The sequence below is a fragment of the Phodopus roborovskii genome, unplaced genomic scaffold (assembly GCF_943737965.1).
Source record: "Phodopus roborovskii unplaced genomic scaffold, PHOROB, whole genome shotgun sequence".
NCBI lineage: Eukaryota > Metazoa > Chordata > Mammalia > Rodentia > Cricetidae > Phodopus > Phodopus roborovskii.
In genome coordinates this window covers 3969517-3997314 of record NW_026126469.1, presented here as the reverse complement: position 1 = coordinate 3997314, position 27798 = coordinate 3969517, and the positions used below count along the sequence as shown (strand labels likewise).

General features: G+C 47.7%; 1 protein-coding gene across 3 annotated transcripts; it reads left to right on the top strand.

The window, feature by feature from the left end:
• Smpd4 (sphingomyelin phosphodiesterase 4) lies at positions 1 to 26889 on the top strand. 3 transcript variants are annotated; one of them, XM_051191069.1, is made up of 20 exons: positions 1 to 70; positions 2448 to 2528; positions 4698 to 4784; positions 6261 to 6403; positions 6490 to 6565; positions 7047 to 7155; positions 7252 to 7304; positions 7429 to 7580; positions 10739 to 10868; positions 14744 to 14815; positions 18147 to 18233; positions 21270 to 21415; positions 22168 to 22258; positions 22642 to 22742; positions 23262 to 23425; positions 23930 to 24126; positions 24541 to 24774; positions 24862 to 24993; positions 25139 to 25267; positions 25454 to 26889. In XM_051191069.1, the coding sequence occupies exons 2-20, from the start codon at positions 2490 to 2492 to the stop codon at positions 25781 to 25783; spliced, it is 2472 nt and encodes an 823-aa protein (XP_051047026.1). In that variant the 5' UTR covers positions 1 to 70; positions 2448 to 2489; the 3' UTR covers positions 25784 to 26889. The 3 variants fall into 3 exon arrangements, with proteins under 3 accessions (XP_051047026.1, XP_051047025.1, XP_051047027.1); XM_051191068.1 differs by lacking the exon at positions 1 to 70 and adding an exon at positions 143 to 286; XM_051191070.1 differs by lacking the exons at positions 1 to 70; positions 18147 to 18233 and adding an exon at positions 143 to 286.
• The last annotated feature ends 909 nt before the right edge of the window (positions 26890 to 27798 follow it).

Here is a 27798-nt window from a genome sequence, read left to right as displayed (position 1 = left end):
TCTGCGCCCAGTGGACTAATGGCGGCTTCCATTTCTGAGAAGCTCGAGGTTTGTGTCATCAGCCCGGCAGGTGAGTGGCAGGAGCCACGCGCGAGGCAGCCCCGCACCGTGCGGTTTCCTCGAGTCTCCGCCGAGGCGGCTCCGTTCCCCCTCGAGCCGAGGGACTCGGGCCTTCCGGCAGCTCCGCCTGAGCGCGGCCGGCGGGCAACCGCGGGCCCAGCTGCACCCTCACGCCACCCCCAGGGCCATGCCTTTCTGCCGCCTTCCTGCGTGGTCCGCACAGCCAGTAGGGGCTCGATGAACCCACGATGCGGGAGTTGAGGGAGGGAGGGAGGACTTGGAGTGCAAATTGAACCTTGGTCAGCTAGCGACGTTGATCGTAGAACTCGGTGTGGGTCCAGGTTTCACCTTTTGACTTCTCCGAGCATCAGTTTCCTCCTCTGTAATAGGGTAGTCTCGAAACTTAGCGTGTTGAACAATTGTGGTCAACAGATGGGGGCAGCCAAAGGAGTTCGTGGCTGTGGCGCGATGTTTGTTTTGGCCTGAGAGCGTTGACTCTCAATCGGTAGAAACCTCAAAAACAGAGTTGGAAGCAGCGCTCGAAGAAAGTGGGTATTGAGGGGTCGGGTGAAGCGATCGCCTTTGGCACTGAGTGCACACTGGCTCGGGGCATGACTGACAGGGTCTAACCAGTGGATAGGAGTCGTAGGAAGACCCACGTTTGACATCTCTGGCCCTCACTTTCAGTTGCTTGCTTTCTGTGAGGAGAGAGTTACTTGTCTCTAGAGCTCCGTCCTTATCAAATAGTCCACAATTTTATATTGCCCTGACCATTTTGGAGTAGTTTGCAGTGTAGGTCAGAACTGAAACATTTTATGTTTTTCCATAACACTGAAACAGATAGCTAGTTTAGGAATTAGAAAAACCTGCGAAGTGATTCCCTTGCCAATGGCAAAGATTGATGATGGTCTTCTCAAAACTGCAACTGCCTTCAGCTCCTCCTTCTGTCCTCACAGAGTGCCAGTTGCCACCCTGGCACCTTTACTCCTGTAGTGGGCAGAGCTGTGCCAGAAAAGATAGCACTAGTCCACCAATGGAAGGCGGGTTTCCTCTCTGTTCTAATTGTGATTATTTAGTGTTTCAGACCACAGGCACAGAGAGGTTGGAACCAGCAGAGCTAGTCCTAATTTTTGGTGTCCATTTCTAAGGCTTCCTGGAAGAACTTGCTCTTCATTTGTTGCAAAGAGTTTTGCCCTTTGGAATAAGAGAGTTGTAAGGAATTTACCAGACTCTTGGCTCTGCTGCTTATTGGTGGGGTGTTGAGGAATCTTTTGCTGTTTTCTGTTACTGTATTTGTGTCAGCCTCTGGGGTTATTGTGGACATGTTCTTTCTGTTCTTTTTATTCTTCCTAACTTAGCACCTTTTGCATTTACATTCTCTTAGTTACATAGTCACAAGTCCATACATTTGTGAAGTGTGGTGATATATTATTTATGACTTATTAAAGATTGCTTGAGGATTCAGAAAGCAAAGCCAGCCTCAAGTTATAGAGATCAGGCAGTGGTCATACACAACTTTAATCCCAGGTCTCAGGATTAAGAGGTAGATGGATCTCTGTTAGTTTAGGCCTCACTGACTATATGAAATTGATCGCGTCCTAAAAGAAACAGCTCACACAAAGGTGATCTCAGCACCTGGGATCACATGCCTTTAATCCCAGCATTAGGAAGATATATAAGACAGGAGCAAGGTCTCAGAGCTGACATTCAGTCTGAGAGTTAGTCTCTAGCCACCCTGAAGAGAGCATAGCAGTCCAAGTGAAGTCGGGAGCAGTCTAGGATTGCCTTTTTTGGCCTGAGCCGAGGTAGAGGTAAGAGCTAGTGGCCTCTTTGCTTTGCTTTTCTGATCTTCAGCTTGAGGCTTGAACCCCAATATCTGTTTTTCATGCTACAGTGAAGTATCTGCTTAGGGCCTTAGAAGGGTCAAATCAAGATCTGCTCTAATCTGCAGGCTCCAGGGAGAGATCTGCTTCCAAGCTTTTTCAAGTGGCTCTCAGAATCCAGTTTGAGTTCTTGACTTCTAGGTGGGCTCTGCTTTCTATCTTAAAGTTCACCAACATTGTACTTCAGTTGATTCTTTAAAAATCTCTTTATAACACTGCTTAGATGGGCATTTGACTGAAGAGCCAAGCAAGAAGACTCTTGGGGATGGTCAGGGTGATTAGATAAGGGAATAAATGAAAAGCTCTTAAGCCAGTCCTGACATCTAGCAACTCTTCAGAGCTAACTCTATGGCTACTGTGGTTTGTATGAGTATTGCATTTTAGAAATCAAAGGAATATGTGGTGTAATTTATGCTGTGCTCAACAACTGTTCTCCTGGGTATTGTGAAATCGTCTAATCTGTTGTATAGAAGATATGGAGATTTTGTCTTTGTTTTTCCACAGTGGTTCCCTAAGGCAGCAATTTCTGCCTTCCCAGAAGCTGCTATGGCATTCCCTCATCTACAGCAGCCCAGCTTCCTCCTGGTAAGTGTCAGCCACCTTTGGAAGTGTGCTGTTGATGGTTCTGTAGTTTAGTGACTTTCTGCTAATTTGAAGCACTAGTTTTTAGGGTACAAAGAGCCTTGCTGTAGAGTCATGCTTCACTGTTTCTTTGTTTTTGAGACATGGTCTCTATTCTATGTGTAGCTCTGATGTTATGGAACTTGCCATATAGACCAGATTGGGTTTGAGCTCACAGAGATTCGACTGCCTCTGCCTCCTAGTGCTGTGATTAAATGTGTGCACTACCACACCTGGCTGTGCAGGCCTCTGGAAGTCTAGTCCCTCCTGCCTTAATTCCCCAAATGCTGGGATTATAGTGGGCATGTGCTGCCATACCCGACTGATTTGAGAAATTCTCTACTAGATATTTTCTTTTAAATAGGAAACAATACCAAAATGAGTATTAGAATACTTTCTTTACCTTCTCTTAATGCAGGATGTTGCATGCATTCAGTCTCTGAACTCTGATTTTCTCATTCAGCCAGTACTGGGGAGGCTGCGGCTGCAAGATTGTAAACACTTTGAGGTCAACCTGGGCTACATAGTGGATTCCAAGTCAGCCAGAGCTACACAATGAAAAGTCATCTGCAAACAAAAACAAAACAAGAGTTGAATCAAATGTAGTTTTCCTGAGTCCCCAGAATGAGAAGAATATGTAACAGAGTGGTCATGATGCATGAGCTCTATGTGTGTGTAAGGCATTCTAATAGTTATAATTGTTATCAGTGAAAACTAGAGGGACACTGCTGCCATTAGGGCTCTAATTTAAAGATTAGAATAGGGAGCTGGGTAGATATGAGTGATTAAGGTCTTCATTTCACCGGGTGGTGGTGGCCAACACCATTAATCCCAGCACTTGGGAAGCAGAGGCAGGTGGGTCTCAGTGAGTTCGAGGTCAGCCTGGTCTACAAAGGGAGTTCCAGGACAGCCAGGGCTACACAGAGAAAACTGCAGGTGGATCTCTGAGTTTGAGCCCGGCCTGGTCTCCAGAACAAGTTCTAGGACAGGTAATGCTGTTACACAGAGAAACCCTGTCTCGAAAAACCAAAACAAAATGGAATATTCATCCTTAGTGTACCCCTCAAGCCAGCTGCCTTGGCCCATGGCCTTAACAGTCAGATTTGCCCCATGCAGTCCCTTCTTGTTTGGAGGTGGTCAAAGCATTAGATAGCTTTGATTCAAGCCTGCTTGTTGAAAGTCTAGCATTTCCTGATCTCAGTCTGTTTGCCCAGAGACCTCTTCTCCATGGACTCAGTGTATTATCCCCTCATCCCATGACCTCACTAGATCTCCTTGGTTTGACTCCAGTAAGTTGCTATCCACTGGTTAAGAGAAAAAGAGATGTCTAGGTGGTGGTAGTGCACTCCTTTAATCCCAGGACTTGAGATGCAGAGGCAGGTGGATCTCTGAGTTTGAGGATACCCTGGTTTATGGAGTGAGTTCAGGACAGCCAGGGCTACACAGAGAAACCTGCCTTTAAAAAAAAAAAAAGGAAAGAAAAGAAAAGAATAAGAAAAAAAGGAGCCGGGTGTCGGTGGTGCACACCTTTAATCCCCAACACTCGGGAGGCAGAGGCAGGCGGATCTCTGAGTATGAGGCCAGTCTGGAGTCTGGTCAACGGAGCAAGTTCCAGGACAGGCTCCAAAGCAATACAGAGAAACCCTGTCTCAAAACAAAACAAACAAGAAAAAAGAAAAAAAGGGAGAGAAAAGAGGTGTTCTGTTCTCTGTGTTTATTGGCTGTTCTTATGGGATGATCATAGTGGTGCAATCATTGGTGCTTGAGGAGGTGGGAAGTTTGCATCTGCTGTGTATAAACAATACCTGGGAACTGCATAAAGGTTCCCTATACAACAGGGATCCTTTCTAACTTTGGGGGTGATCTAATGCTGACTTGACCCTGTTTGTGGGCAGTGGGAGTCAGTTTCTTTTTGGTGATGCAGCACTCTGAAGTAACAGATGCCTAAGGGAGCACCTGAGATTTCTGTTCTACAGGTGGTAGAATTATAATATCTCTCTTCTAGAAGTTTCCTGTGGGCTTTTGCCTGAAGTGGTGGAATCATTACTTGTGTTTCTCTTGATCAGATGCAGACTGTTTGCAGAATCTGTGTAGCAAGTCTGTTTACTATGTTTCTTTCCCACTGTCTTCTAGGCTAGTCTGAAAGCTGACTCTATAAATAAGCCCTTTGCACAGCGCTGCCAAGACTTGGTAAAAGTCATTGAGGATTTTCCAGCAAAGGTACAGCTTTGCTTGCAGCTCCCTTTGGGTATCTCCTATAATCCTTGAGTATCTGTAGTGGGTTGAAGCCAGAAATGCTAAAAACATCCTACAATACATAGAACAGCTCCCTGCAACAATCAAGTATCCAACCTAAAGCCTGGCATAGTGATGCATACTGTAGTCCCAACACTTGGAAGTCAGGAGGATCAGAATTTCAAGGCCAGGCTAACACAGCAAGTTCAAGACCCACCTGGGTTTTGTGAAACATTGTCTCTGAAACAACAACAATGTATCCATCCCCAAGTATCCATAGTACTAAGATTGAGAGCCTCATATAAATAATTTGAGAATGTGAATGTAATACACACTGGAAGTGATGAGACCCAAAAGTTGGCCTGGACAACAAATTAATACTGCTGTTATGTTTCAGTGACTTGATTAAAAAAAGAAAAAGAATTTCTTTCCTTTTTAATCAATGTCTGTTAAGATCAGAAGGGTTTTGGGGAATGGTACACATGTGCTTGTGTATATGTGTGTGTGTGAGGTTTACATGTGTATGTGTGCAACCTCAGGTATTATTCCTCAGCAATTGTCCACCATGTTTTTTGAGACAGGGTTTTGCTGGGATCTGGGCTTTGCTGCTTAGGCTAGGTGGGTGGGTGACCAGCAAGCCCCAGGGATTCTCCTGTCTGCCTCCTCAGCATTGGGGTTCTAAGATGTGCTACTACCCCTCTATTTCTGTATGAGTGCAGGGATCAAACTCTGATCTTCAGGCTTGTGCAGCAAACATTTTACTGACTAAGGTTTCTGTGTCCCCATTAGAGTTTTGTTTTTTTTGTTGTTGTTAGTGTTTTGTGGTATGGGGACTGAATGTAGAGCCTCACATGGTAAGCAAGTGCTCTATCATTGAATTACACCTCCAGCCCCTAAAAAAAAAAATCTATTCTTGGTTGAGTATGGTGTTATAGGCTGAGGCAGGAGGAGTTTTGTGATTTGAAGGCCATCCTACTGCATTAGCTAGACTCTGTCTCAAAATAAACAAACAAACACATTGGTGGAGAGCGTGAGGGAGGCTGGAGAGATGGCTCAGGGCTTAAGAGCATTTGCTGATCTTTCAGAGAATTCCAAGTTCTGTTTCTAGCAACCATGTCAGGCAGCTCTTAGCCGTCTGTAACTCTAGTTCCAGGATATCTGATGCCTGCTTCTGGACTCAATAGACACCTGTACTCATGCACACACCCACACACATATACACATAATTTTTAAAATAATAAAAATAAACCTTAAAAGATATTTCAGTCAAAGGCTGACTTAGTTGGGCTAAATCGAAGGTTGGTGTGTTATGTGACACCAGTGGAAGAGGTCACCGTTGCCACAGAGCTTTGTGGGTCTATATCAGAGTGACCTCAGGCAGATACTGTATGGTGCAACCCAGAACAGAGGCGGAGCTGGGCACTGGTCCTCAGTGAGAATGCCTACTGCGCACTGTTTCAGGAATTGCATGCCATCTTCCCATGGCTGGTGGAGAGCATCTTTGGCAGCCTGGATGGTGTCCTTGTTGGTTGGAATCTCCGATGCCTCCAGGGGCGTGTGAACCCTGTGGAGTACAGCATAGCAATGGAGTTTCTAGACCCAAGGTAGGTAGGTTTCCTGCTTGAGAAGGGAGGACTGAGTCCTTCCTCGTGTTGACAGACCCCCTCTCCTTTTTAAATCTTGTGTTCAGTGGCCCTATGATGAAGTTGGTTTATAAGCTTCAAGCTGAAGACTACAACTTTGACTTTCCTGTCTCTTGCCTTCCTGTGAGTAATCCATGGCCATGGTGGTGAGTAGCACTGGGGAGCAGAGGGCCAAATGGGTGGCTGGGCAGGGAAGTCTCTCAGGGACTTAGGGCATCACAGCTTACAAATTCCAGTGTGACATTTTTAAAAACTCATTGCAAATTGCTGATGGAAACTGTACTGTGCTGTGGCCCAGATGGCAGGCAGGCCCATGTAACTGCATTGCCTTACTCTTCTGAGTTTCCAGACCTTCAGGGAAGGTTGCAGTGTGATGCTCAGGAGGTGTGAAAAGCAGGAGGTAGGGCTCAAAAAAACACCCTTGTGTGTGTGAAGCTTTATAAGGGCTAGAGGAAAATTCTAAGCCAAGCCCTGCCCAGAGGTCAGACCCTGTACCCGTAAAGCAGGATCTGTGTGTTGGTGTCTGCCTCAGCAGCCCCCAAAGACTGCAGCCGCTAGAGGGTACTGTTCTGGCGATTGTCCACCAATCTTCTTCTCTTTACAGGGCCCTGTGAAGGCATCCATTCAGGAAAATGTCCTCCCTGACAGTCCTCTGTACCACAACAAGGTTCAGTTTTCCCCCACCGGAGGCCTTGGCCTGAATCTTGCCCTCAGTATCCTTTGGTGGCTCAAGGTGTGGGAGGTTGGGTAGCCAGAACACTGGAAGGTGGCCTACTATTTGTGCTTTTGCCCCTTGACACTGTCACCAGATCCATTTGAATACTATATGTTCTTCTTTGCTTTGAGCCTCATCTCTCAAAAGGTACAGAAGGGGTTACCTCTGAATGTGATTTGTAAAGACCCCACGGTGAAGGGCCGAGGCTCCGCCTTGGCCGACCGTGTAATTGCCAGTGTTCACAGCACTAATAACAATTTTGTTTTTCTAGCCAATGCCTATGTCCCTCCATGTTCGTACTTCAGACTGTGCCTATTTCATCCTGGTGGACAGGTACCTGTCATGGTTCCTGCCCACTGAAGGCAGTGTGCCCCCACCACTCTCCTCCAGTCCAGGAGGGTCCAGCCCCTCACCAGCCCCCAGGTAAGACTGCCTTGACTAGTAAGACCTGGTTCTTCTGCTGGGAGTGGCCTCATTAATGGCATTGCCTAGTTAATTATTGGTGTCTGTGTCCAAGGATCCCTAACTTTTCTGGGGTCCAATTCTCAACTTCCTTTGCCTTGACAAAGACAGGAAGGGGGTGAGACTTGTTTCGGGCCTCACTGACAAGGCCTTGCCATGGAGTGTCCCTCACTGCGGGTGTGGTCTGAGTGGAGGGGGAAGGGTTGTCTTATATTGAAAAGAGATGATCGTTATATAGAAATCAGTGGTCAAGGGGGTCAATGGGGAGAGCCCGGGTTGAAAAGGCATGCTATAGCATGTACAGTTGGAGTATACTACGGTTCGAGGTGTGTTATGGCAACAATTTGGAGCTTGCCTCTCCAGCTGCTTTTTCTTTTTTTTTTTCTTTTTTTTTTTTTTTTTTTCCTTTCTCAAGACAGACTTTCTCTGTATTGCTTTGGAGGCTGTCCTAGAACTAGCTTTGTAGACCAGACTGGCCTCTAACTCACAGAGATCTGCCTGCCTCTGCATCCCGAGTGTTGTCCAGCTGCTTTTTCTAAGGTTATTTATTTATTTGTTTATTTATTTTTAATGTGCATTGATGTTTTGCCATGGGTGTCAGGTTCCCTAGAACTGGAGTAACACAATGATGAGCCTTAATGTGGATAGGGAATTGAACCCAGGTCCTTTGGAAGAGCAGCCAATGCTCCTAACTATTGAGCCATCTCTCCAGCCCTTTTCTAAGTTTTTTTTTTTTTTTTTTTTTTTGTTTTTTTTTTTGTTTTTTGTTTTGTTTGTTTGTTTTTCAAGGTGGGGTTTCTCTGTATAATAGTCCTGGAACTCCTTCTATAGACCGGGCTGGACTCAATATATCCACCTGCCTCTGCCTCCTGAGTACTGGGACTAAAGGCCCTTAGCCTCTTGGTCATTCTCCTTAGGAAACTTTCTAACCCAGCAGGAGTTGTTTGAGCTTCTCTGCTCCCTCCCTGACCTCACTGACCCACTGCCTGCTCTAGGAGGCTGTAGGTAGGCACAGATGCAAGCTCTGGTTCAGCCCATGTCTTCTGGTATTTGCATCATCTAAAACTCACCATGTAGGTAGACTGGGAGGTGAGGCTTGACCCCGATACACTGGTAGTGCTGTAACTAAGGAGGAGGTCTTGGAAGTCCAGTAAATTCCTCCTCTCTCCAAAGTGGAATTCAGGTGCTAAGTGATTATCTGGGCCTAGTTTGTTGGCTTGCTTTGACCTTTCTTTGAAGAAATGCCACACATTAAAAAAAAGTTGGTGCTGGCCATTGGTGGCTTTTATTCCCAGCATTCAGGAGGCAGAGGCAGGCGGATCTCTGTGAGTTTGAGGCCAGCCTGGTCTACAGAGTGAGTTCCAGGACAGGCTCCAAAACTACAGAGAAACCCTGTCTTGAAAAACCAAAAAAAGAAAAGTTGGCAGATAGACTTGAAAATGCTTTTTAACCAAGATTTCCAAATTATTGACATAGCTATGGCTCTCTTTAAAGAAAAAAAAAAAAAAAAAAAAAAATATATATATATATATATATATGGTGGGTTGTTTTGTCTTGTTACTCACTGTGTAGCCTAGGCTGCCTTCAAATTCATGATCCTCTTGTTTCCAACTCCTGAGTATTGGGTTACAAATATGCCTAGCTTCCCTGGACCATTTGGTGTTCCATTGTGTTTCCTAGAGGCCATCACATTCTTCTTGATTGAGCACAGTGCATCTGTCCACCTTGGGAGGCTTGTATGCTGCCAAGCCATCGTCAAGTCTTGAGAGACTGTTAGTGTTCACCACCAGCGCCCCCCCCCCCCCATGTCTGCTGGCTGAGTCTGGTACTTGCCGGCTGCTCACTGTTCACAGTCATCTTGGATTTCTCTCACTGTGGTACAGACTATGAGCAAAGCAATGTGGGGAGGAAACGGTCTGTTTCATATCTATCACTAAGGGAAGTATGCAGGAACTAAAGCAGAAACTATGGGGGAACTGATGTTCTTTTGCTGCAGCTTATGCCTATAAAACACAAACACAAGACTCAGCGCCCACATGGAGTTTATTGAAGGAAGGGAGAGAAAGGGGGTAGCTGGTGGCCAACCAAAAGCAGGGGGAAGAGAGAGAGAGAAAGCCAGAGAGAAAGAGCAAGAGAGAGGGGCATGCTTGGCGCGCTTGCTTTAAAAGGGGAGCTTGCGCATGCATAACTGAGTCTTCTGGCAGCCAGGTTAAGCCTGATGTAGCGATGACATGGCCATGAACATCCCGCCCATCGTCAGGGGCTGGGTCAGCAGACTGCTGGTTCCCAACAGGAATGCTTTGTACTAGCTTGCTCCTCATGGCTTCCTCAGCCTGCTTTCTAATGCAACTCAGAACCACTTGCACAGGGGTGGCCCTGTCCCCACCCTCCTTAGGTTGGACCTTCCTTTATCAATATTAAACAAGAAGATACATGACAGACTTGCTACAGGCACTTTGGTGCCATTTTTTTTTTTTTTTTAAATTAAGTTTCCTCTTCCCAGATAACTCCAACTTGTTGAGTTGACAAAAAAATCAACTAGTACAGAAGTCATCTCTGCAGTTCTTTTTCCCTTATTCCTCCTATACTTCCTCACTGTGGCTGAGGTCCCTAGGTGTGTTTGACAGGGTGGATGTAGATACTCCCTTCCTTGGGTGTCTGCTCGTGCCTAGGTCTAGCTTGGGCTGAGTAAGCGGGAGCACCACTTCCCAGTATCCTATCAGATCTTTGCCATCCCTGGGCTCCGATAGTGCTGATAGGTACTTGGTCATTGTGCTTAAGGACGTTAACCAGGTTTTTCTACTATAAATTCAAATCTATATTCTACCTGGATGAAGGACTTGGTAGGAACGAATGTCAAATTATCATTTATGCTAGCATCTGCTATTTTCAATTATGCAGTTATTAATAGAGCAAGTTGTTAAGTTGTGACTTTCTGATTTCATTGCTTTTTTAGCATTTCATTTGCTTTTGGACAGTTTATAGTAAGGATGTCAAGTGTATCAGTATGAACCTTGTGTCACTGTGTGATTCAGTATGTTTTAGTTAACTCTTGGTATCATTGATTTTGGTGTCAGCAGGGGTCCCTAACTTGCTGTTGTCTCTGTATCTCCTGTTAGGACACCAGCCATGCCCTTTGCCTCCTATGGTCTCCACACTAGCCTTTTGAAGCGACACATCTCTCATCAGACATCTGTGAATGCAGACCCTGCCTCCCATGAGATCTGGCGGTCAGAAACTCTACTCCAGGTAAAATTGAAGGAAGCCAGTCCCTGTTTCTCTTTCCGAGCAAACTACTTAGCTAACACCTTCCATCCTGTGGGGCAGAAATCCCAAAGACACCTAGTGAACTGGAGGCTGGGTCTAAATGACATTTTCTTGCTGTGGCATTGAGAAAGCAGATGAGGAGAAACTGCTAAATGTCATAGATAGTGTTTTCTGTCACAGATTCCCTTGTCCACAGTAATGTTTTTCTCACAAGTATATATTCATTCACCGGTCTCCTAGTTTCCAACGAGTCCATCTATGAACATGTTCCATGTGCCCTCCCCTGTCCCCCTCTAACATTGTTATGTGTTGCTAGTGTTGGTTTCCTATGTTGGATGATAAGTCTTGTTGCGGAGATTTCTCTGTATGATGCTGCATGTGAGGGCCCTCAAAACCACCACCTTGGTCAGCAGTGAGCTCCCACCCATTGAGCAGGAGACACAAGTGGAAGGGCAGAGGTCCTCAGGGACCCTCTTCCATGTCCCAGTGTCTGGGGAGATCAGCTTGTTCCAGAGCTGGTAGGTAGCTAGTGTTCCTCCTGACAGAGGAACCTGGATAGGCTGGAATCAGTCCCCAGCTTTACATAACTGGAATATGGGGTGCTGTGTTTTAGAAGCCTCCTGCTTATTTTCATAGTAGCCCTAGTAGGCCATTGTCATCAGTGTTCCCAGAGGAGTTTGTGTTGGTATAGATGGCTCATGAGATGTGACTCCATGTCCTCTGCCATTAGGACAGAAGATTTGGAGGGTTCTGTTTCCTGAACCAGAGCACCAATTCTTTTTATTTTTATAAAATATTAATTGTAGAAAAATATATATATAACATGAATTTTATCATCTTAACTTTTTTACTTTAGTTTTTTGAAATACTTTCTGTGTAGTCCAGGCTGACTTAGAACTTCATATCCATGTACCTCAGCCTCGTAAGTGCATCTTAACCATTTTCAAGTAGTATTCAATACATTGATTGCTGTGCATATGATACACTTTTTAAAAATGTATACACCTGTGTGTGTGTGTGTGTGTGCCTTTGAGAGTTTATGTGCACCATGTACATGCAGTTGTATACAGATGCCAGGAGAGGGCATCAGCTTCCCTGGAAAGAAATTACAGGAAAGAAGATGCTTGTAAAGCACTGTGGGGTGCTGGGAACTGAATCATTGCAACAATAGCAAGTACTCTGGTTTTTCGAGACGGGGTTTGTCTGTGAAACAGTCCCAGCTGTCTTGGGAACTCACTCTGTAGACCAGGCTGTCCTCAAACTCACAGAGATCCTCCTGCCACTGCCTCCCAAGTGCTGGGATTAAAAGTGTGTACCACCAACACTCAGTAGTAGCAGTTTACCAATTTTTGAGAATTCCATGCATGCATACAGTGTATTTGGAGCACTTATTCCCACTACTCCTCTTAGCTCTGCTCCCCAATCTCCTACTTCTCCCAACTTCCTCATGCTTGCTTTTCTTTCCTTCACCTCTCCCTGCCTCTTTCCCTCCCTTTTTTGCTTTTGTAACTCACAGAGTTCTTTCTGTGCTGCCCATGTACATGTGAGTATGGGGCTATCCCTGGAGCTCAGTTGACCTGCAGAGAGCTACACAACCAAAGAGCACACACACTCCCAGAAGTCATCAGTTGTTTGGTAGCTTCTTAGTTAGGGTAGGAGTGTGTGAGGTTGGTCCTCTGTCCATGCTGGGAGTTGACTGGTGTTTTGTACTGATCTTGTGCATCAACCATAGATGCTGGAGTTCTTGAGTACCAGGGTCCTGTCATGTCCAGAGACCCTTGACTCCAATTCTTCCTGACCTCTGGCCTTATACTCCTTTAGCCCATATTGTACAATGCTCCCTAAGCTTTCTTGAAAAACAAACCAACCCTTTTTTGCTGTTCTCCATTTTCCTTTCCTTCTAGTTCCAGGAAGCACTATTTTGCTTCAGTTTGTGTTAATCTGACTACTCTAGGCACCTTGTTTCTAGATGATTTATCTAGATTATGTGAATTTATTTACTTATTGGTTTTTTTTTTTTCAAGACAGGTTTTCTCTTTATTGCTTTGGAGCCTGTCCTGGAACTAGTTCTGTAGACCAGGTTGGCCTCTAACTCACAGAGATTTGCCTGGTTCTGCCTGCTGAGTGCTGAGGTTAAAGATGCACCACCACTGCCTGGCTGAAATATTTTTGTGACTCATTTGCTTTATGTAGCATAATGTCCTCATTCTTGTAGCATGATTAGAATTTCCTTTTGTTTTCTGGACTTGGTATTAGATCCTAGTAATCCCAAATTTAGGTAGCTGAGACCCAAGGATCTAAGTCAAGGCTAGCCTGCACTTCATTGTAAGACCTTGTCTCTAATCTCTCATTTTCAATGGTTAGATGACTATATCCATTCATCTATCTGCAGACATTTGGGGTATGTTTGCTTTATTTATATTTGTGCCATTTAAGTACAGAGGTTGGAAAGTTTGGGATCTGAACTGCCTGAGAGGGTGCTGGGAACTGAACTGAACCAAGATCCTCTGGAAGAGCAGCAAGGGTTCATAACCACAGCCATCTATCTCTCCGGTACCTCTAACCTCCACCCCATATGTTTTTAGATCTATGGGGTATAATGTATTTAGAAACAGCATTATGAGGTCACATGGTAGTTCTGCTTACTACTGTTTCGTGTTTTATAGCCCCCAAGTAGAGTATGTGGGTTCTGTTTTTTTCACATGGGAAATCAGTGTCTGTTATTTTCTGCTTTTTTTTCTTTCTTTTTAATGTGTATGAGTATTTTGCTTTCATGTATGTGTGCACACTGTTCAGATTAGAATAGGGCAACAGTGGGGGTTAGAGAGATGGCTCAACTGTTAAGAGCACTGGCTGCTCTCCCAGAGGACTCAGGTTCAATTCCCAGCACCTATATGGCATCTCATAACTGTCTGTAACTTACAGGGGATCCAACACCCTCACACAGATGTGAATGCAGATAGAATACCAATGTACATGCAATAAAAGTAAATAAAATCTTTTTTTAAAAAATGAAAAGAGGGCAACAGATCCTTTAGAAAGTAATTACAAAGCTTGTAAAAACCAGCATGTGTGTAGCTGCTGTAGCCACTCAGTGGGTATAAAGTGGTGTTATTTTGATTTACATTTCCCTAATAGTTAACAATGTTGACTATCTTTATGTTTTATTGACTTTTTGTTTATCTTATTTGGAGCATTGTCTTTTTGAAATGAGACCTTTGTGCATTTTTTAATTGCATTGTGAATGATGAATGTTTGGTTGAGTTTTTTTTTCCTCACCACGGCCAGCCTTGAGAGTTGTTCTTTGTTTTGGTTTATTTGCTTTTTCAAGACAGGGTTTCTCTGTGTAACAGTCCTGGCTGTCCTACAACTTGCTCTGTACTCCAGGCTGGCCTCAAATTCACAGGGATCTGTCTGCCTCTGCCTCCCGAGTGCTGGAATTAAAGGCGTGCAGCACCAACACCCAGCTGTTTTTTTTTTTTTTTTTTTTTTTTTTTTTCGTATTTTGTAGATTGCTTTTCCTCTAGTAAAGTGTCTTTGTTGCACAAAAGCTTTGTTTTTGATAGCATTGCCGTTGTCTTTTTATTTTTATTTATTTATTTATTTTTGTATGTGTCACTTCAAAGAAGTTATGGCCATGCATGCTCCTCCCGTGTTTTCTCCTGAGTTTTGTAGTTTTTAGCTCTTGTACGTGGGCCAGCATTCCATTTTGCATTAATTCTTGTGTGTGGGATCAGGTACTTTGCAACTTGCTCCTTTGGCATGTGGGCAGCCTGTTTCCAGCTCCATTTGTTAGAAAGACTTGTTCACCATTTAATGGTGTAGTGCCTTGTTGATCAGTTATTGTCCTTTTGCAGGTTTTTGTTGAAATGTGGCTTCATCATTATTCTTTGGAGATGTACCAAAAAATGCAGTCCCCCCATGCCAAGGTATGTGTCTGTGGTTGTTAATCCATCTCCTGTCTCCTGCCCTTGCTAGCCTGCTGTATCTTGTCCTCAGCATGAGTCACGTGTCCCAGCTTTGATGGAGGGAAGCAGAAGCTCACCCTTCATTTGGATACTGTACATAGGAGGTGACCTTTGAGCCTGAGGTCTGTCCTCTCTGAAGTCCTTGCCATCACTGGGAATGGCTCAGGTCTGATGCTCTTGGTCTTCTGGGACAGAGAAAGCTATGAGTCCATTTGGGATTCATGTGCAGTTTCTCTGCTGCCATCAGCAGTGCCCTGATCCTCTCAGGTGATGGGCTATGATGACCTTACACCTCTGGCCTACTTGCTGCTCTGATTTGCAGAGCAGCAACAAGCAGCCATTTGTGATGTGTGAGCTCTGGGACCCTCTTGCATGTGGCCTGGTCTGCTTCTCAGTCCTCTCTTCTTCCTCAGCCTTTTCCCTTGTCTTCCCTCTGGGGTAGCACACTTATTTGCAGAGATGTGGAGGTGGCAGAGTCTCTGAGACCTCCTGGTGGTGGTATCCCTTAGGCAAGTACTGGCCAGAGTAAAACAGTTCTGTTGTGTTAGTGAGTGGCCTGGTGGGTCTTGAGAGTCACAGACTCATACACAGGCAGCATCAGCACATGCTGCTGCTTGTATCTCCTTACTCTGTAGACTGATTTTGTCACTGCCAGGTAACTTCTCAAGCATTTCCTTTAAAATGAAGAGGGTAGATGATGCTACTCATATGGAGGAGTGTGCCCTGTAACTCAGTAGTAACCCTGATCCTGCTACCACAGTGTCCTTGTAGTCAGTTCTGTAACTGCAACATCCTATTGTGTTGGAGATGGAGACGCCCACTGCCCTCAAAGTGCAGAGCCCCCTAAATGTCTCTTCAAAACATCACATTGGAAGAGGAAGACAGGGGAAGGCTGGGGATTTTTCCTGGCCTTGGGCACCTAAGTCAGAGTGCCTGTGACACCCTTCATGCTCCCAGCCAGGCTTGCTCCTACTCTGTGCTGGCACAGGGAAGACTGGGACTGGGCTTCTCCATGTCCCCAGCCCCCAGCTGGATCACCCTTGCCCACATGGCTTAGTCTTGCTGAGGACTGAGGGCTACAGTGCTTTGCTACAGTGTTTCCCTGTCACTCCTGCTGTCTTTCCAGTGAGTGGAAGCCACACCCACTCTAAAGAGCCAACCAGAAACGCCCTTCTGTCTTCTGTGGTCTGGGGAAGAGGACTTCCTTCTTGTCCCCACAGTTGCTTCCTCTTGGCCAGACCTTGGGTGGGTGAGGTGTGCTGGAAAGGTTGCCGCTCCCTGGCTGGCTGTACTTACCTGCCTTCTCCTGAGAGAATATAGAACCTAGAGGTTTCCAATGGCTGGAAACCTGGAACAACAGTTGCAGAACTTGCCTTCCTCCACAGCTCCATTCTGTTACTGGGGCCTGTACTGTACTTTCCAGAAATCCTCTCCAGTCTCCACCAAGCCCTGACTGCCACATGCAGGAAATTTGGCACCTCAGAGTCCACTCTGGTCAGACTGTGTCCAGAGTACATGTCACTTCCAGTGACTGGGGTCAGTGCTGGCTGTGGCCTTCAGGGGACTAGCCCTGTGTTCCTGCATGAAGGGGAACCTGGTTCCTCTCAGAGCACTGCAGTTGAGCCTGGGATCTGGCACAGATGAAGCCTGTGAGGAAGGAAGGGCCTTTGCTCATTTCACTGGAGGTTCCTCAGTGTCTGGCAAGTCCATTCTTTCCTCCCTGCAGTTTGTGGGCATGCTGGTAGGGCGTGAGCTTTGTGGCGCACAAGCTTGCTGGTGTTGGCTGTGCTTTGCTGGAGGAGTGCTTTAGCAGGCAATAGTGCTAAGGGACATACTGTAGAGGGTGCTTGGGTGGGGCTGGGAGGCTTGCTGGCTTGGCTCTCATCTTTGCTGTCCTGGGCTGCCCCAAGCCTCTAGGGGAATGTGACTGTCAGACTCTTGGGGTTCCTTTCCTGGGAGACAAGAGGTAGAAAAGTCTGTCTCCCCAGTTGGAGCTAGTAAGTGCCCCACCTTTAGCATTTTCCAGTGTAGGGGCAGAGAGCAGCCTGGTAGACTGAGCCTAGGCCCACCTGCTTAGATTGGCAAGAACCATTCCTGAAAGGATATTTATGGGTTTTAGATGAATGAAGATTGGTTCTATTATATACTTAACTACCGATTTGGTCAATACATTCCCTCTTTCCCTTTCCTGGTACTGGAAGTTGAACCTAGGGCCTCACACATGCTAGGCATGCTCTCCACTGAGCTGTATTCCCAACGAATTTGGTAAACTTTTTGTCAAGTCAACCCAAGGAAGTCCCTCATTACTTCCTCACTCAGCATGCAGGGACAGTCTCAGGGCCTATTTCTGAGGATTCTAGATTTTTGCATCATTAATTCCCTTGTAAGAAAATGCTCTTGCACATGACTGACCTGTCCTGCTTTAAGGTTTGCCCTACATGTGTCTAACCCTGGTACTCCAGAGGTTGAGGCAGAATTGCAAGTTCCAGGCCCACATAGGCTGCAGTCTGAGACCCGTTTCAAAACAAAATACTTCAGGTTACTTATATACACATACATTCAGGGCAGATGCCTTTCTAAAATATTTTCAAATTAGATTGGCCAAGTCCATATGGCTCCCATATATACAGAAAGCCAGTTGCAGCCCCCCTTCCCTGAGTCCTTCTGTGCTTGATTCAGAAGTTTCTTTTCTGAGCCTTGAGCTGCTAGCCTTGGTAGCAGCAGCATGTGCCAGTGACAGTGACATCCTGGGATTTTGGGGACTGTTATGTGCATATGTTGTCTCATATATATGTATGTGTGTGTGTGTGTGTGTAATACATATGTATGTGTATATATACATACAATCATACATACATACATTTATATATTTATACATCCTCATCTTAGGGTCAGTGGGACAGTGTTATACTTCTGGAAAAAAAAAAAAAAGAACTGCAGACCTCAGAGCTGCTGAGGTCTTCATTCCCAGCAGCCCAGGATTTCCTGCTGATCATGTGAGGGCTGACCAGCTAGCTGTGTAGGGGATCTTGCGGGTTCATCTATCTCAGCTGGGGCTTGCCTGCGGGAGACCCAGGGCTGCTGGGCATTTGTTGGGTATTGCCACTGATGAACTTTTGTTCTTGTTTTTTGTTTGTTTGTTTGTTTGTTTGTTCTCCTCTGTTCTTTCTCCTGGGCTCCTTGTGTTTTCTCACCCCACCTCCCTTCCCCTGCCCTACCCTATCCCCTTCCCCCACCCTGTATGTCCTCCGATCTGCCTCTTCTTGGCCTTTCTCTGTTTGTTGTCTCTCAGTTGGAGGTTCTACACTACCGACTCAATGTCTCCAGCGCCCTCCACAGCCCTGCCCAACCCAGCCTCCAGGCCCTCCACGCCTATCAAGTACTGGCCTTTCCTTCCCTTCCCCTGCCCCAAGGTGGGCGCAAGAGTATATGTTGGTACAGTGCCACTGTAAAGGTCTCCAAGAAGTCTACTGTGGTCCTTAAGAGGGAGTCCTGAGCAAAATGATACCCATGTGTTAGAGGCAGGCCCCATTCAGCCCTCAGCTTGACTCGCCCCACAGGTTTGCAGGCTAGCCTGGTGTGTGGTTCTGTGGCTATAGGAGGCTGGCCATGGATTATGGAATCGTCTCCTATGCTCCTAGCCCACAGAGCTGTCTCAACTTGTCAGGATTTGTGGGGGAGCCTTGCAGTGGTCTGACTACACAGAGGACTTGTGTGGTGTGGCTCCTGCCCTGTTGAGAGTTGTTACCCAGCCTGAAGAGAGTAGGGAGAACAGGGGGTTCCCCCAGAGCCCTCAGGTCTGTTGAGTCCCAGCTACTTACAGACTCACTTAGAGCGTGGGGATTGCTGCCTGTTTAGGCAAAAATGACCAATGTGTGAATGGATGAGGTCAGTAGAGTGAAGTTCAGACCTCAGGTATTTAGGGGAGTGGAGCTGGTTGATTTGTGTGAAATCGTGGGAATGTGGAGATGTGCTCCCAAACAGGACTGTGTCTGATTTATCCTGGGGAAGAGCAAAGATGAAAAAGCCAGGCTTGCCCACTGAGTGTTGCTGGCATTGGGTAATAAGTGCTTCTCAAAGTGGGGTTCCTGCTCAGGAGCAGCAGTTAGTGAGCTCCCATGGGAGGGCTTGGCAGTGAGGCAGTTTCCAGGGAAGACCCCAGAAGCTGTGAAGATGAGCCCGAGGAGGTTGGGCATAGTGGGGGATGCTGTGAGCTTTGGGAGCACATCCTCCTGTCATTAGAAAGTGCAGATGGCACCAGGCAGTGGTGCCACACACCTTTAATCTCAGCACTTGGGAGGCAGAGGCAGGTGGATCACTTGAGTTCGAGGCCAGCCTGGTCTATAGAGTGAGTGCCAAGACTGCCAAGGCTACACAGAGAAACGCTGTCTTGAAAGACCAAAAAAAAAAAAAGAAAGGAAAAAAGAAAAGAAAATGCAGATGGCATGGGGGATACCCACAATGCCCCTCTAGAATGTGAACCCCCTACCCAATCCCATAGGAAAGAGGAGGACATTGATGGGCAAGGGTACCCAGGGCTGGCCATCTATAACCTCCTTGAAAAAAGCTGGGTAAGATTTGCTTCTGGGGGAGACGGCCTGTGGCTCTTGAGATGGTGCTGTTTACTTTCTAAGCTAAAAGACTGAGCTGATGTCACTGCTCAGGTGTCAGGCCAGTTGCCAGGAGAGCAGCTGTATGTAGAGAAGATATGAGTGGGAGTTATTGCCTGACCTGATGGTCATTAGTATTGATTAGTCTGTGTGACTATTATATGTTCTAGTACATTTTCTGTTATTAACGGTGTCTATTATTAACAGGGCTGAACTGTGGTGGCGCACGCCTTTAATTCCAGCACTTGGTAGGCAGAGGCAGGCGTAACTCTGAGTTCAAGGACACCCAAGGCTATACAGAGAAACCCTATCTTGAAACAAACAACAACAACAAAACCTTAGGTTTTTTTGCTTTTCTTCTACTTAGTGCTGGTCCTGAGTGGAAGAGGGTGTGCATCTGATGATGACTGTAGTGTTTGCCAGTTTCATGGCAGGAGACAAGTGCTGTTGAGACCAAACTAGATCAGCACTTGTGAGGAAGCAGGCAGATTGCCACTTTGGGACAATCTGAACCATACGGTACGACTGTCTCAAAAAGCCCAGGCTAGCAGTGCAGCTCAGTGGCTGAGATCTTGCAGAACCTGGCTGCCTTTATGGCACTGGCTCCAGAGGTGACCCGTTAAACCACTGATCATGTGATGGGACTGACCCCTCCAGATGGTGACTGTCAGGATCACCAGGCCCTGCCTTGTAATGCTGCCAAGTGGGAATTAGGTTAGATCTCCTGTTTCAGAGGGTGTAGATGGTCACCTCTTTTCTACCTCAGAAGCAGGGCATCCTCTGGGAAGGCTAAAGTTCTAGATAAACAGAAGAGAACAACCCTCCTTATAGCTAGTGTAGTGTGACCTGGACGTGAGGCCTTTTCCTCCCCATTCTTTCTTTCTGAGATAGTTTTATTATGTAGCCTTAGCTGGCCTGCTGTGTAGGCTGTGTGTCCTAGAACTTGCAAGTTCCCTGTCTGCCTCCCAAATGCTGGGATTGTAGCTGTGTGCCATCATGCTCAACTGTTGTGGAAGCATTTCATGACAGGGAGGCTTGAGTGGACTGTGCTGTACATAGAGCCTGTGTATGGTCTCCTGAACTCATGGGTGCCACAGGGCCAAGCCCTCTGTCAGCATTAGCCCCACAAGTCATCAGGGCCCAAAGGATGCAGGGAGAGGGTTTGCCTGACTGACTCACTCATGCCTCCAGATGGCAGCTCTACTCCTTGCCCTACAAGTACTACCTACACCCAGATGATGCTCAGCAACCAGAGATGCTTCTTGTGGTCCAAAGATTTTGTGTTTGTGTGTGTGTGTCTAAAGCTCACCTCACAAGCTTTAGAATGAATCTGTAGTCCTGGGGACTTTAGCTGACTCCTGGGTTGAGTCCCTGTCTGGTTGTGGCTAGTACAGACAACTGGGCAGGCCTGAGCTTGTGGCTGGTGAAAGAGCTGGGGAAAAAAGAAACTCTCACTTGAGCAAGGTGAGCTTTTGCCTGTGTTGGGAGGCAGCCAGACAATCTTGGAGCCAGAGCCTAGGTGGGCTAGTGGTCCACCTGTTCTCACGCTCTGGAGGCCCAGCACAGGCTGCAGTGTCTGAGGGTGCATGGCCAGATGTTGCCAAGGTGGGGTGTGAGGTGCTCTTTGCTGACTGTGTGCTTTACCAGCTCACCCAGAGTAGGCACAAGGTCACACAACTCAGTGCTCTGAACTGGTGTCAGTGCAGGTCCAGCAGCACACGACGACCTTCCCGGCCTGGTACTGTTCTCCTATGGGGCTGCAGAACCACCAGATCTCTTATGGCCTTGACCCTCCTCCTTCCTAGGAGTCCTTTACGCCTACTGAGGAGCACGTGCTGGTGGTACGCCTGCTGCTCAAGCACCTGCACGCCTTTGCCAACAGCCTAAAGCCAGACCAGGCTTCACCATCGACACACTCCCATGCCACCAGCCCTCTGGAGGAGTTTAAGCGGTGGGTGTGGGGTGTGGTAGGGCTCCTGGCCTCTGTTTCACTTACCCCACTGTGACTGATCCCTGTTAGCCTGTTTGAGGCCAGAGGGCTGGGGCTTCCTGCCTGCTTCTGCTCTTAAAGGCTGCCCTCTAGGTCAGAGGTTCTCAACCTTCCTAACACTACGACCGTTTAATACAGCTCCTTATGTTGTGGTGACCCCAACCATAAAGTGATTTGTTGCTGCTTCATAACTGCAATTTTGCTACTGTTATGAATCACAATGTAAATATCTGATGTGCATCCCCAAAGGGGTCATGACCCACAGGTTGAGAACCACCACTCTGGGGGCTGAAGAGATGGATCAGAGGTTAAGCTGCTCTTCCAGAGGTTCTGAGTTCAATTCTCAGCAATCACATGGTGGCTCACAGCCATCTATGGTGGGATCTGCTGCCCTCTTCTGGCATAAATGTGTGCATGCAGAGTACCACTTGTCTGGACGCTCCTTCCTGTGCAGTTGCTGGCCAGGCCAGGGCTCACAGCCTTGCTGTTCTGTCTTACCTCAGCCAGGAGGCAGGCTGGTGCTAGGGTTTGACCTCAAAGACTATGTACATACTGTATTCTTGACCTCTGTGCCCCCCTGGAGAACAGGGCTAGAAACAGGGGAGTACTCTGTGTTCCCTATAGGCAGAACAGACTTACAGGCCAGGGCTGGTCCTGTGAGCAGGCACACCACCGTTGGCAAGCGACAGCTCATGACCCTCCCATCCCCACAGGGCTGCAGTGCCACGGTTTGTCCAGCAGAAGTTGTATGTCTTCCTACAGCACTGTTTCGGCCACTGGCCTCTGGATGCATCCTTCAGAGCTGTAAGCACCTGTCCTTCCCATCACTCATGCCTTCTGTGCTGTGATGCTGGCAGCCTGTGGGGTGGGCTGTCAAGACAGGAGGGCTATCATCACGGGCCTTAGAGATGAAGCCTTGGTGAGTCTTGCTGTGCTCTTGACTCCTGGGGACAGAAGAGCCATATTCAGCTCCCATGACCCTCCCTAAGGGGCTGGTCTGAGGCACTGAGTTCCTGTAGTGAGGATGTAGGAAGGGCTGCTCACTGGCATCTACATTGATGTTGGGGAAAAGTCCAGACCCAGCAGGATCTTTTTTTGGAGCAGGTCCAGACCATCAAAGGATGTGTCTGAAACAAGTGCACTAACTTACAACTACAGGCCTTCAGGGCACATGTGTCCCTTACTAGGTCCTGGAGATGTGGCTGAGCTACCTGCAGCCATGGAGGTATGCCCCTGAGAAGCAGGCTCAGAGCAGTGATTCCCAGCCACGGTGTGTGTCGGAGAAATGGTGAGTGCCCCCAGCCCACCTGCCCCAGGGATGCCACTGGCCTTTTGTGCAGAGGTGTGCTGACTGGGCGTGTAGTGCTTCAGTCTTACACAGTGGGTACAGAGGGATCATGGAACCTCATCTCCTTGCCTTGGCCTAGCCTGGCTCCATGATCATCCCAAAGGCCCCCATTTCACTTAGCAGCACAGAGCAGCTGCCATGTCCCTTTCTCTTATATTCCTGTGGTGCTGGGGTCACAATGGCTTTTAGTCTCCTGGGTCTTGGTCTTGCCCTTCATATCCTATTCCAGCAGACCTTGCTGTGATGCTCATGGCCCCTCGAGAAGGGTCCAGTGTTCGATGCTTAGTTATACTAGACAACTGAGGTGTTCTACTTCTCTCCTGCCTAATGTCTGTGACTCCCTTGCATGGCGGCAGCAGCTGGGGGAATCAGGAGGAGTGATCTTTAGAGAGTAAGGACCAGTGTGGCTCCATGCTTAGTCTTCCTCTGGCTGTCCTCCATCCCGCCGCTTGTCTCCAGGGCACCCTTCATCCAGGAAAACCTGCTGATGTACACCAAGCTGTTTGTGAGCTTCTTGAATCGGGCACTCCGCACAGACCTGGTCAGCCCCAAGAACGCACTCATGGTTTTCCGAGTGGCTAAGGTCTTTGCCCAGCCCAACCTGACTGAGATGATCCAGAAAGGTGAGTGTTCAGCCTGGGGCCAGCCCCACTGCGCTAGGACCTGAACTGCCAAAGCAGCGCAGAGGAACCCACGGGTGTTGCAGGATCAAGGACTTTCACTATGGCTTAGAATAGGCTGGCTTGGGAACTTACACAGAAGTGTAATAAAAGCTCTGCACTCGGTTGACTGTCCCATTCCTAGTGCTGGCAGCAGTAATGGCTGCACTGAACTCAGAGATATGGGCAACAGAGCTCTAAGATGTAACTCTGAGAACTGCTGTTTCTTCCTGTTGACTGGTGGGCAGTGGGAGGCACTAGCTGCTGTTGCTGTCCTAGCACTTGCCTACTGTTCGTGTTCCTGGGGTTCCTAAGCACTTGGAGCTGGGTCCTCTAAGATACTACTCAGGTAGGCCTTGGAGGTACAGCATTGTTACAGCTCCTCAGGGCTCTGAGAAAAGGTCAAGGAACCGTATCAGTGGCTCCCGGGAAGCAGGAGCCACACTCGGCTCATATCTTGCTTTCTAGGAGAGCAGCTGTTCCTGGAGCCAGAGCTCATCATTCCCCACCGCCAGCATCGGCATTTCACAGTCACCAGCAGCTTCCTGTCACCATGGCCCCCAGTTGTGACAGATGCCTCATTCAAGGTGAAGAGCCATGTCTACAGCTTGGAGGGTCAAGACTGCAAATACATCCCGATGTTTGGTCCTGAAGTCCGGACCCTGGTGAGTGGTCAAAGTCCATCCTTACGTGAGGTCCCTGAAGCAATGAAGGCCAACTGGACCACAAGGAAGAAAGGAAGGCTGGGTACTGAGTAGATGCTCCAAGTCCTCTCCTCCCCTCCCCAGTAACGGCTACTATTTTCTTATAACAAAGACCGTCCACACCATAAATCATAAGATGCCACTTTCCTTTTTTTTTTTTTCCGAGACAGGGTTTCTCTATGTAGCTGAAGGCACGAGATCTTTCTGCCTCTGCCTTCTGAGTGCTGGGATTAAAGGCGTGCAAGATGCCATTTTTCGCTCTGATTGTGCATTCTTCATAGAGCTAGTTCTTCAGGGCCACCCTGCCCAAATGGCAGTGACACCTCCTTGGGTGTTCCCTGGAGACCATTTGCCATGCCTGTGCCTCCCTTGCAGGTCTTACGCCTTGCTCAGCTCATCACACAGGCCAAGCAGACTGCCAAGTCCATCTCTGATCAGTGTGCGGAGAGCCCAGCTAGCCATTCCTTCCTGTCGTGGCTGGGCTTTGGCACCACAGACACAAATAGCTGCTACCCAGGCAATGACCTGGATGAGATGGGTCAGGACAGTGTCCGCAAGACAGATGAGTACCTGGAGAAGGCCCTGGAGTACCTGCGTCAGATATTCCGAGTACGTCCTACACAGTTCCCTGTGAAGAGCTCTCCCCTTCCTCCCTTTTGAAATTCCCTCTGAAAGCAGGGGCCTTCTCTCTGGCAGCTCAATGAAGCCCAGCTGGCCCAGCTCACACTTGCCCTGGGGAATGCACAGGATGAGAATGGGAAGCAGCAGCTACCAGATTGCATTGTTGGGGAAGAAGGGCTCATTCTTACACCCCTGGGCCGCTACCAGGTAGGTCACTAACAGGCCACTACCACTTCTGTCACCAGGGGCACATAATGGTCACATGATCTGTCCTTGGTTCCCCCCTACCCCTTTGCCCATGTAGTTTGCCAAGATTTATTTTCGGAACTTTTCCCGCTGCCTGGGTTTCTAGATCATTAATGGTCTGCGAAGGTTTGAAATTGAGTACCAGGGAGACTTAGAGCTGCAGCCCATCCGGAGCTACGAAATCACCAGTCTGGTCCGAGCCCTCTTCCGGCTGTCATCTGCCATCAACCGCAGAGTAAGTGAGCCCAGAGGTTGCTGGGATGTTCCTGGATATCACTTCCAGAGTACTCCTGCCCTATGCAGGATCTTCCCCTTCACAGCCCTAAGAGTGAGCCTGTGGGAAGCACCTAGTCCTAGAGGCAGCCTGGAAGAGAGGGTTTTTGCAGTCCCCAACACTGCTGAACCCTTGTTTCTTACTAAGTTTGCAGGCCAGATGGCATCTCTGTGCTCCAGGAATGACTTCCTTGGCAGCTTCTGTCGCTATCACCTCACTGAGCCAGCACTGAGCAACAGACACCTGCTGAGCCCTGTGGGCCGGAGGCAGGTGAGCAGTCCTACCCGGGGCCCCAGGCTCAGCCTGCGATTCCTAGGCAGTTACCGGACCCTGCTCCTGCTCCTGATGGCTTTCTTTGTGGCCTCTCTGTTCTGCATTGGGCCTCTGCCCTGTTCCTTGCTCCTGGTCCTCGGCTACCTCCTCTATGCCGTAGCTATGACACTGCTCACTGAGCGGGGGAAGCTGCACCAGCTCTGACCTGCTGGCCATCTCTCCTGAACAGACTGGTGGGAGTATTCACATGGCCCTTTTCTGGGTCTGAGAGGCCCTGGCAGGCTGCTTCAAAGCCAGGAACAGAGAGTTGGTCATCTTCAGAGTTCTTGGGAGTGGTTTCCCTGCAAAGATGGAGTTATTCAGAAGAACCTAAAGTAGGAAGGGACAGTGGTCCAGACTAGGCATGGAAGGGATGATGTCAGGTTCAGGAGCCATTCTGTAGAACAATCAGTGTTGGCCATCAGTCCTCACCTTCAGCCCAAGGTCCCACAAGCAGCTGAGCTAGTAACCAAGGCCTTGGTAACCATTTTACTGTTTTGCTGTGCAGAGCTCAGGAACTAATGCTCCCATGGCAGCTCCCACGGCTGGGCTCTGCCTAGTACTCTGTGAGGTGGGTAGAATGGGTTTTGTGATATCTTCTCTCCCTGTGAAATACCAGGACTGAAGCTCCACGTCCCTCACTGTAAACATCTGTTTTGCTACTGCCTTTGGTCTCTGTTCGGCCAGCTAGTCAGCCTCAGGAGACCCGCAGCAGCAGGCATGACAGGTCAGGGCCTGGTGCATGGTCCACAAGCCATTAAGTGAGGTGTTACTTAGAGTGGGTTCCAGGCCCCACAGTGCCATGTGGCAGGCAAGCATTGAAGATGGCTGCTGGTCCTCAGCTGCTTGGGAATGGAGTTGGGTCCTACCACAGCTTCTGTGGACATAAAATGCAACAACACTGGTTTCACCTGAAAAACCAAGGACTTTATAAGGGAAGGTCACCTTTGTCACAACACCTGTATGAAAGAATGACACATTCACAGTCAAAGCTCAGACACCAAAGGCCTCATCTTCATTCTATAGGTGACACTAGCAACAGCAGCATCTCCACAGTGTTTTTAAAGGGCAGTCCTTTGTCCTGGGTGTATACGGCTGTTTTTTAAGGAGGGGAAAAAAAAAAAAAAAACCAACTTTTTTTTTTTTTTAAAGTTTTAGCACTGTAATTTGTATTTCAATGTAATTTCACAATACATCATGGGACCCATGACCAAAAGTCAAGCAAAACATAACTGACCAAGGATCCAAATAAACCATTCTTTGGAGACTTTCACTGTCTAGGCTGAATCTTTAGCACATTTGCCTGCATGGGGTCCCTGGGCACTCGGGAACTATGGAACAAGCTACTGGACATGATGGCAACTCTTTACCTCACTCCAGTCCTTTCTGCCTGGGAGCCCTGTCTCATCCCTAGTGTGTGTTAGATTCACTTTAACACTGGCTGCCAATGAGAGCTATGACCATTCTCTTCTCAGCGTCTCAGAGCCCATCCAGAAAAAGCATCACCTCTGACTTGCAGAAACTTTTTTTTTTTTTTTTAAGGAATGTTATTTTTATTTTATGTCAGTAAGTTTCTTGTGTGTGCATCACACACATGCATTGCTGGAGGAGGCCAGAAGAGGTGCTGGCGGGTGCTGGGACCAAACCCGTCTTATGCAGTGCCCTTGACCACCTGCTGAGCCATCTCTCCAGCTCCCAGAAGAATCATGAGCATTTGGGTCTGTGCTAGCAGCTCCAAGGCAGCATCTTCCCAGGAGTACAGCCCTTATGAGGGAGGGGCAGTTGCCATTTGGGGGTCCAGTGTTCTCAGTTTCCCTGATTAAAGCTTCTGAATGTTGAGAGTTTCTCTATGTAGCCTTGGTTGTCTATGTAGCCAGGCTGGCCTCAGAACTCAGAAATCCTTCTCTACCCCCAAAATGCTGGGATTAAAGGAATATACCACTACCATCTAGCCTATCAATCAATATTTATGAGGTGAATCTTCAATTTTTTTTTTTTTTACTCTGACAGTTTCATAATGTGTACACTATATTGGTCATATCTACCCTGACTACCCCTCCACATGCCCCAGAGTTAAATTTGTTTTTACATTCACTTAAGCTGAAAAGGAATGGACTGCATGCATGTATGCCATGCTGTATATGTAGAGGTAGAGTAGAAGTTGAAGGAGTGAGCTCTCT

What these genes read in the sequence shown, in the direction of transcription:
- Smpd4 (XM_051191068.1), top strand. Translation starts at nt 248, where the DNA reads ATGCCTTTCTGCCGCCTTCCTGCGTGGTCCGCACAGCCA. An exon ending in TGAGCCTCATCTCTCAAAAG is followed by an intron (nt 7,305 to 7,428) that starts GTACAGAAGGGG and finishes TTGTTTTTCTAG; the next exon opens with CCAATGCCTATGTCCCTCCA. An exon ending in AGGCCCTCCACGCCTATCAA is followed by an intron (nt 18,234 to 21,269) that starts GTACTGGCCTTT and finishes CCTCCTTCCTAG; the next exon opens with GAGTCCTTTACGCCTACTGA.